The sequence below is a fragment of the Phaethon aethereus genome (genome assembly GCF_964289735.1).
Source record: "Phaethon aethereus genome assembly, chromosome: 3".
NCBI lineage: Eukaryota > Metazoa > Chordata > Aves > Phaethontiformes > Phaethontidae > Phaethon > Phaethon aethereus.
This window is the reverse complement of record NC_138576.1, coordinates 69889392-69898884: the sequence shown is the minus strand read 5'-3', so window position 1 is coordinate 69898884 and position 9493 is coordinate 69889392. Positions and strand designations below refer to the sequence as shown.

The window sequence follows — 9493 nt, the reverse complement described above, 5'->3', positions numbered from 1 at the left end:
TATTAGCAGCAGTTACGAGTTGTTTTGAATGTCATGTGCAGGAAAAGCTATGCTGAGGTATTTCCCATTTCTTCTTTACTTACCAAAGTAAAAAGTTTCTCATAAAAGGCAAAAACCAAACTGTTTTCAATGACCTTGTGGGCACACACATTTCCTGAGGAATTTGTGACCACTGAGGCTATGTGCAAGTTGCCAGAAATCTCCAGGAAATGCCGTCATAAGTAATCTTTTATATTTAGTCTCAGAGCTTTAAAAAAAAATACCATTGCTTCCAGTAGCATAATACTGGACAGAGACAGGCATTTTTTGTTTGTTTCTACCGTGTATACCCAAAGCTTTTTGGACTAGAGTCCCAGATTGCAAAGATCACTCAACAGCACATAAAGACAGACAAGTAATACTACAGGGACATTCACCCATTCTATGCCCTAAAGTCTGGGATATGGGGTACACACAGCTCTCCCAGACAGACAGCAGACAACTATACACCGTGCTCTCCCCAGTTCTGCTAAACTCTGTTTTGCAACACCCCTGTTGTTCCTCTTCTGATGCGTCTCCAGACAAACATACAATGCCGCCTGCTAAGATCAGCATGCAGGACTCTCTTTCATTAAGACAGTTATCCAGACCCTGTAAATATCCATTACGGTAAAGACCTCTGAGCAGGAGTCACTGTAATACATAGCATGCTTCGGAGGTAAACAAGGGGCGGGGAAGGGAGTGGAAATGTGAATCAAATTGAATAATGACTTGGAAGATCACAGAATCATTAAGGTTGGAAAAGACCTTTGAGATCATCAAGTCCAACCATCAACCCAACACCACCATGCCCACTAAACCATGTCCTGAAGATGAAAATGTTCAGCAATTTCACTGAGGCGATTTCTACAGCTGAGGCAACAGCTGAATTTCTAATGATAGCAAAAGAACTGTGCTTAAAAATATGTATAAGCACAGTATGGATGTTATCTTCAACACAATTTATGCCACAGGTGAGTTATCAGGAACCAAACTTTATTTAGTAGCTGAATGCTGTATCCTCCTACCACAGAGGCTGGCCCTCTAACATACCAGTGCTGCAATTTTGTTTGAACTGTATTTCACACAGTTCTGTAGTCAGCAAACATGACATCTTAAGGAATCCTCCCCTTCTGATACGGAGAGAGAAGGATCTCTCTTCCCATCGTCTAAAGACAGGAGCTGGAAAAGAAGTTGTAAGGAGAAAAAGAAAGCAAAAGAGCACTTACTGCTGACAAGATATATTCCATCCCCCAAACTACTTCCACTATTCTCTTCATGCAGAATGGCAGAGATAGCCCGCTGACTTGTTGCTTCTCTCAGCTGAAGGCAGCAGAGACATCGGAAGACCACCTCCCACTATTTATCTGTGGGAACATTCAGAAAGCAATGCAAAATATCTGTGACTGCTCAGATGTAGAAAGAGTGATAAAGAACCAAAGATGGGAGTGCGAAGAAGGGCAAAGAAACTAATGTGCTGAAACTATCAAGGCAGAAGATTAAAGGAAAGGAAAAACCCACTGAGAAAGGAGGATGAAATGAAAAAATGCGGAGGAGTTCATGAGGGTGTGTGGCCTGGGTAAAACCAGATGGTGTAGAAAAGGGAATGAGTTCACCTGGGGGACTCCTCAAATGACTATGGGAATTAATCTGTTTCCATGATACTCATACAAATGCTCCAGAGCAAAAGATAGCTCAACTCCACACGTCAGCTAAAAGATGATCTGTCAATCTCAACATTTTCCCTTAAAAATGGACTTTCATGCATTGAATCATAGTCAGTTTGGTTAGATAAAAAGATCTTGACTGCTATAAAATAAGGCAAGGGAAACCTTCGTGTGCCCCCCTAATATATTGAGCAAGGTTCCTGTCTGAGCACTCACTTTGGACGTCAATCTGTGTGAAGGAGGTTTGTAAGTTGTATGGCTTTATTCACCACTCCTCTTCACCATTTTCTCATGTTTTCTCAATTGTATGTTTCTAAGATAACTGACCTGTGATACAAAGTCTAATTAACTGATTGACTGCTTTTTCAGTAATCACGACATCACACCTTTTAAAAATGCATCTTTCCATGCTGTGGATGTTTTGCAACCAGAACCCTCTGAGAAGATCTGTTTGTAACAGATTAAAAAGGATTCACTCACAGAGCCACCTATGGAAGCACTGCTTTGTCACACACATTGCTAAAGGTTTCTAGGTTTCCACCTTCATCTGAGTTTTCTTTTCACATCTTCACCTCCTCATATTGATTTGAGGTGCTGAAAAAAATGCTATCCCACATGCACCCGTCCTTTCTCTAGTATTTTGCTCAACAAATCTGACAGTAAGTTTTTATTAATAATCAGAAATTGTATGTTCTTGAAATCTGCAGTGAAAAGCACTGCAAATTACTAATGAGTTACAAGCATGGGCAATAGAGAGTGACATACCAGTGTGCTCCAAGTGACAGTCTACTCTTATGATGGAGTTTAAAGAGGACTATGAAGAACCATTCCTCAAAGGCAAAGACACACAGAAAACAAAAGTGGGGTTTTTTTTTCGTTCTTATTAAACATGTGAGTACATGATCAAGGGCAACTTTTTAAAATCAGATGTGATACAACTGTCTTAGGCAGCTATGATTGTTTAAGTGATACTTTCAGTATTATCTCAAGTAAGCATTCTTCTCTAGGGAAAGAGGACATGGTGAAAGATGACAAAGATATAAATGGATACTTGGTCTGCCATTTCCATAGGATAGCTGTAAGAAAAACTTTTCTGTTTAAAATACAGAATGGTTAATTCACATGCTTTCTTACATTCTCTAAAACCCCCAAACTTCTGAGCTGTGTTCTCTCACATTTTTCTTCATCCTGGACACTTAATTTCTGAAGTTTTGGGGTCATTTCTGTTACATTACTCATCACACTTTATCTCACCTGACATACTGCATCAAAGATTAGGATGGGGCGGGGGGGGGGAAGTTCTATGCAAATACAAATTCCACTTTCCCTGCCAGATCCTTTCAAAAAGCTGTCTATTTCAAGAAGGCACCATAAACATACCTAAAATTAACCTTGTTTTCAAATCACTGCTTGTTATACACTAAATGAAAGAGAAGTGACAGGAAAATAGTATCTGCTTTTCATTTTGTTTGCACCAGGTTCACTGGGGGCAGGACCCATGTTACGCTACACATGGCTGATCACAGCCATGACCAATGTCCTCAATGTTAATGCAAGACAATAACAACAGATGGTAGTCTGGGTATTTTGAATTTCACAGTTTTCTCTACATGTAAAAGTAAAGTATAATTCTGTCCTATTAGCAAATTAGAATCATGCTTGTTTTACTTGTGTATAGGTAGCAAATATGCTTTCTGCTAGAAATTGCAGCAAATTTCTCTCATCTGAACATACTTGTGTACCTGCACCTACCTCAAACCATTCCTTATGGCGGAACTCTGGAAAAACCTAGTGCTTCATCCTGTACTGTCTCAACAGGGAATTGCGATAGGAATCCTGAAATATCAGAGGGAAAAAAAAAAAGCGCACTTTTACCTGAAGGAACACCGGTTTTAACTACTAGTTAAGCTAAAACGTGCATTGTGCCTTTTACCCGAACACAGACAACCCACGGGACCGCGCTCTCTAGGCACGGCAGAAACGCGCCCCGCGGAGCCCGAGGGCCGCACCCGGCGCAAGGAGCTGCGCTGCTCGCCCCTGCCAGCGGGACCGCCTCGCCCCGGCCGCCCCGAGAAGCGGGCCCGGGCGGCGCAGCGGCCCTGGGGGGGCCGCTCCCCACAGGAAGCGGAGAGGAGCGCGGCCTCTCCCGGGGCAAACCGAGAAAACTCGGGCAGAGGAAGCAATTTTGGCGCTTGAAAGCATTTCACTCATCCTGGCCTTCCTCGCCTCACGCAGCACGGCTGAGAGCTCGACGACGAGCTCTACCTCGGCCGCCGCGGCCCGGACGCGCCAGCGAGGGGCTGGCGGAACAGCACCTTCGGGCCAGGGCCCAGAGCGCCCCGCCGGCCGCAGCCACGCGGCACGGCTGTTGGGGGCGGCCGCGGCCGCCGCTACTCCCCTCCCCTGTGGGCGGGGGCTTGTACCTGTCCCGGAGGAGGAGGAGGAGCCGCAGCCGGGGAGCCAGGGGGACAAAGTTAACTGGAAAGTTTTAAAGGACCCCGTGGGTGGGAAGAGAAAGGGAGAGAGGAGAGGGGGAAGGTGGCCACCGCCCGGCGTCGCAGCCGGGGACTCCCTGAGGAGCAGGCAGCAGCCGTGCCGCAGGGCCGCCGGGGACGGGGAGAGGCGACGGCCGCCAACTCTCCGCTCCCTTCAGCGCTGGCCGACCCCTCACAGGCGCTTGGGGGCCTGCTGAGGTGACCGGCTCCCGGGAAGGGGACGCGGCCGTCCTCCTTGCTTGCCTTCCTGGGCGTTCTCGCCGCCGGGGAGAAGCGGGCTTCCAGGACCGGGGAACCCCGCGCCCGGACGGGGGCGCGGGGCTGCTGGCGGCCCCCCCCCGAAGCCGCCTTCGCCACCGGCGCCGGGGGTCGCATCCCCACTTCGCCAGCACCCCCTGCTCTTGCCTCACTGTGGCCGGCGGCTCCCATGGCTCTAAGCAAAGGGCTGCGGCTGCTCTGGAAGCAGGAGCCGGGGCCGAGCGCCCTGCTGGAGGCACGCACCCGCCAGGACTGCCTGCTGCTGGAGGCCGGCACCGTGGCGGCGCTCAGTAAGTGCCCCGGGGCGGGCCGGGCCGGGCGGCTTCCCGCGCGGTGCGTGTGGGGGAAGGCTGCGGCGTGGGGAGATGGCGTGTCTGTGGGTACGTGCCTGGTGCCTCTGTGGTGCCAGTGGAGGGGTGCCGGGGGGCGGCAGTAGCGGCCGATGCCCAGGAGGTTTTTGGGGCACTTTTCCCTGTGGCGCGGAGAGAGGAAGGGGAGAGCGCAGACCTGGGCCTAGTGGGGCGCCGACCTTCCGGTACTCGCTCACCTCACTTTAGACCCCGGCCTCCAGCATGGCCCTCCAGGCCTGCCCACTTGTTTGGCGTGACCCCCGGTGCCCTGCCGTGCACGGAGGGTTTCCTCCACGTGTGACTCCTGGCCCGATCCATGTCCAACCGTCTCTTTTTCTGCTCGGGATGCCTTTAGCCTGCTCGCCAGCAGCCAGGGTGGAAGAAGCAGGGAAGGCCACCTGCCTGCCTGGTGGCTGTGGGGTCTGGGCATAGGGCACCTTTACTATGCAAGCCTTGTGCTCTACAGCCTGGTATGAGCCTCACTAACTGCAGAGAAGGGTCCAGCTAAAGGGATGGGGCCCGTTGCCTCTTGAAGAAGTTTCTGTCCGGCTACATCGAGTGCCAACCACCAGCGTAGACATCTAGTTCACAGCAGAGATTGTTTTGGGTGACTGGCTTGAGATTCATCTCCCGTAAAGAAAACCTGGCTTCTTACTGTGTTGCCATACCTGCCCTTGTGGTTTGCACTGTAAATGGTTACTTGAGCGTCTGGCTCTTAATGGAGGAGCTCAAGTTTCACTTGGGGCAGTAGAAGTCATAAACATGTTGAGGGTTGTATCATCTGGTGTTTTGATAGTTGCCATCCGTGAATTAATGCAATGCTAATGTTGAGACTGACACGGAAGAATGGGGTGCCTGAGAATGTAAGATGCAAAAAGTAATGCAGGGGAAGACGTGCTTGTGCTGTGTTCCTGAATTGTTTTGTGTGTAATATTTACCTGTTCCTCCAATCATGCCACTGTTCACAGTGCTGTAGGAGTTCGTATTCAAGTAGCTCAAAGGAAAAGGGGAAGTCTTAAACTGTGAACTCTTTGTAGTAAGAACTGTATGTATATTATTGGTTGTACAATGTCAGCCACAACGTAAGCTCAAAATCTGGGCCCGCTGAGCTGAATCTTCCATGATGTACAGTGGCAAAACATCCAGACTAAAATGCTTTATTTTCAGATATTGGGGATTTTATGAATGAAGAAGGCCAAGAAGGTCATCAGGTCGCAGCTGATAGTGGAAAAATTTTGACCTGTCTGATAAAGATCTATTATTGCCACACTGTGGCTTGGGGTTTTTTGTAATTTTATTGGAATTTTATGTTCTGTAATACTTCGGGGGTTCAGTTTCTTGTTAAATTCACTGGTAATGGTGGACATGAATGTGTTACATTTTTCTAGGGTTTTTTGTGTCAGTTTTCAATGAACTGACAAAGTGAGAACATCAATTTTCAATGAACTGCCAAAGTGAAAAATCTCTTAGTACTAAGCAGCATTTTACTCACTTTCCCTGATTCAAAAACCTGTTGATTTTAAAGCTTTCCATTGATATCAATGGCTTTTGGTCTGCATTTCGTTATTCTGATACAAATCTAAAGCAGCTCCACTAAGGCCACTGTGCATGAATAACATTGAGAGACCAATATTCACATAGCTGACCCCAAGCCATTTGCATGACCAGTAGTTGGAAAGGTTATTTGTAATCCCACTAATTAAAGGGGGATTGACTTATGGTAGATTTTTCTTCCTCAGTGTTGCTATCCCCCATTTGAATTGCTAATAGCTAAAAATGGTTAGAGAATTTATATAGTCTCTCTTAAAATGTGTTAGAAGAATTTTGAAGTAGTGATTCATGTAGTGGCTAGTGTAAAAGCCTGTTTGCCACGCCTTTTGAAAGTCCAATGTCACCTCTTAAGATAACTGTAATCATGCATGCATTGGCATCCAGCCCACTCCATGTTAATAACTTTGTCATTTTATTTAATTTGGTTCCTCTTTTCCTGCCTGGGTTGGTTCCTATATTGTAGGAAAAGCTAGTTTATCCAGTTGAGCCTGTTTAGTTTGTTTCTTCTGTTTATGGAGCAAAGGACCAGAAAAGGAGGGAAAACCAGCATTAGGTATTGTGGTGGTAAATATACAAGAATTGTGAAGAGGAAGCTCCGCGGCCAGAGTGGTAACAGAAACATTAATTCTGTTTTGTTTGTCTGGCCTTTAGGTAGCTGCTAAACATAGAACACTTCAGTGGAAGGTTAACAACTTGTGTATGTGTGGTTTCAGATATACTAGCCTTTGGATTGTGTTAATTTTCACTTCTCTGTCTAATTTTCCATTTCTAAAATGAAATTTTTAAAAAATTGCATACCTGTGGTGAGGAGTTATGCAACTGTGCCTTATGCAAACGTCCACACTAAATAAAAGCAGATACCTATACCTGGAGCACTCAAGCCATGTAACAGTTTACGCAATTTTGCAATAGCAGCCTCGTGTCAATAGAACCCTAGAGAGGAATAATCATGGATGGCCAGCAAAAGCCTGAGAAAAAAAATTAATAATTGTTCATTATTCTTTTTCCATAATTACCAAGTGTCTCTTTGCCCTTGAACAGGTATAACATCTGCATTTTTTTGAAAGGTCAATTGCTTCTATAATACTTTAGCACTAGAAGAAACTTAAATGTTGAATTTAACCTAGTTCAAGTTACAGAAGGGAGTGAGAATAATCCTAGAACAAGGGGTGTTGCAAGAAAGAAATCTAAAAAACCGCACACTTGGATAAACGTAGTGTCTATACAGGCCATGAAGTTCTGGCAAACTCATAATTAAAATAAACCCTTTCAAATATTTAAACCAAAATTTTGATACTGTCTTGTGAATGGATGACTTCATACTTTTTTCCTCTTTCAGTACCTTAGAAAGATCATGATGACCATTTTAGTTGTAAATTGGTTATGTTTCAGGATTTCCTTATTGCACATAGAGATGTAATACTTCCCACTTGAAAAATATTTTCACATTTGATGTCAGTAGTGCAGATCTTTAATTGTCTGAGATGTCAGCAATTTATAAAACGAGCACTCTCGGGCTATAATGGAAATCTAACCTAAGAAACTTTTTGAAAAATCAAGGAATCAAAAATCACAACGGGCAACCTAGCTACATAACCCCAAACTGCTTAACTTAATCTGTATAGGAATGTAATATAAACAGAACAATTTTCTGTTCTATCATAAATTAAATAGTATTTTTGAAACGGGAGTTTTTCTTCCTCTTCTCATGATGTCACAGTGGGGTGGAGGGTAAAACTCACTGTTTTGAATTTAACAGCACATTTTGCAAGAGGCTTTTTTTGCCACTTGCAGCCCTGAAGCTTCAGTCCTCTCCAGGAATTCTATGAACTAGAATATCAACAATTATCTTCTATGGAAGAAACTTACAGTCATGAAGGATGAAGAAAAATTGTCACTGATTTAGAAGTGTGTGCTTATACAAGAGGGAGTAGTGATACAAATGTTGGTCCTACTTTTAACACGTTACAGTTTTAATGCTTTATGGATGAAGTGAATTGAACTAAGGCTATCGCACTGAAATACAGATATTTAATTTTACTATAGCGGGTAATCTCAGTGAAATGATGCAACAGGAGTGCTCTGATACAAAAACCTTCTTTATGCTGAATTTCAGTAAGGGCAGAGCCAAAGGGTGCACAGAATTATTTTTTTTGTAAGCACTTTGATTCTGCAATTGCCATTATTAAAGGTTGTTAAACCACCTATTACAGTGGATCCTAAATGACGACAGTCTTTTGAATATACTGAAATTTAAAGCTGATAAAGTGCACATTTTTGCAAATATGGCTGAAGGTTTTCCTCCAGACTCACCCACAGACCTGGGAAGTAAGCCTTTACTAGGGGAAAAACTTACATAGTGTTAAGAGGTGTCTACAAATGCGCAGAGCAGCTCTATGCCTCCTCTGTGGCTTCAGTTGCTGGTATGTGTGTGGTTCTCTGATGCGTCTGAGTAAAATCAGGGTATACCCTTGCAGGGAGAGGGATGCAAAACCAGGAAATGGCAATTATTTACCTACATATCTTTGTTTGTACAGAATGCAGTTTCTGTGCTGTATGTACATTCACTGTTGACAATTAGCTTTAGTTTTGTGATTAGGTGGATAAATATGCCATTGAGTGGTGTATGGAAATCAAACACCAATACTTGTGTAAATGTTTTGTGAATGTATTTTTAAGCAATATACCCAATGCAAAACAGTGAGCCCTACAGCATGACTCATTTTTACTCTTATGCCAGGATATTTATATACCTAATCTCCCTATTCCATCTGTATTTCTAAAACTTCTTCTTTAAATTAACAACAAAAAAAAATCCAATTACAGATTTTTATGTAGTTTAGTGGTGGTCAAACTTCTTACATTTGTGGATCCCTACAAAACTTGTGGTGGAAGTAAGCTATGTAGCAGAAACCTTGCTTTCCTTGGTTACACTGGCACTGGGCACTTGCAAACTGTGGTTTACCGGGCTGAAATTCACTGTTACAGGAGCAAGTGTGTGTTAAAGTTCCTTCGCTGTTGTTGAAATGAAAATCAGGTACACAGAAGGTGAAGATGTATTGGTATAAATGTAGGGTGTAGATTACAAGACTTGTCATCTATGCTAGGAAACTGGTAGTGATTGTGAAGTATGAATTCTGCTTGGTGGCTTATG

The 9493-nt window shown here is 44.3% G+C and overlaps 1 protein-coding gene across 1 annotated transcript in view; it reads left to right on the top strand.

The window, feature by feature from the left end:
* Positions 1-4544: 4544 nt before the first annotated feature.
* SYNJ2 (synaptojanin 2) overlaps positions 4545-9493 on the top strand; it is a gene marked incomplete at its 3' end in the record, with an annotated part of 73135 nt that continues 68186 nt past the window's right edge. The window contains exon 1 of the mRNA XM_081997275.1: positions 4545-4728. Within this exon, the coding sequence (XP_081853401.1) occupies positions 4608-4728 (121 nt within the window). The 5' untranslated portion in view covers positions 4545-4607. The remainder of the gene's footprint in view (positions 4729-9493) is intronic.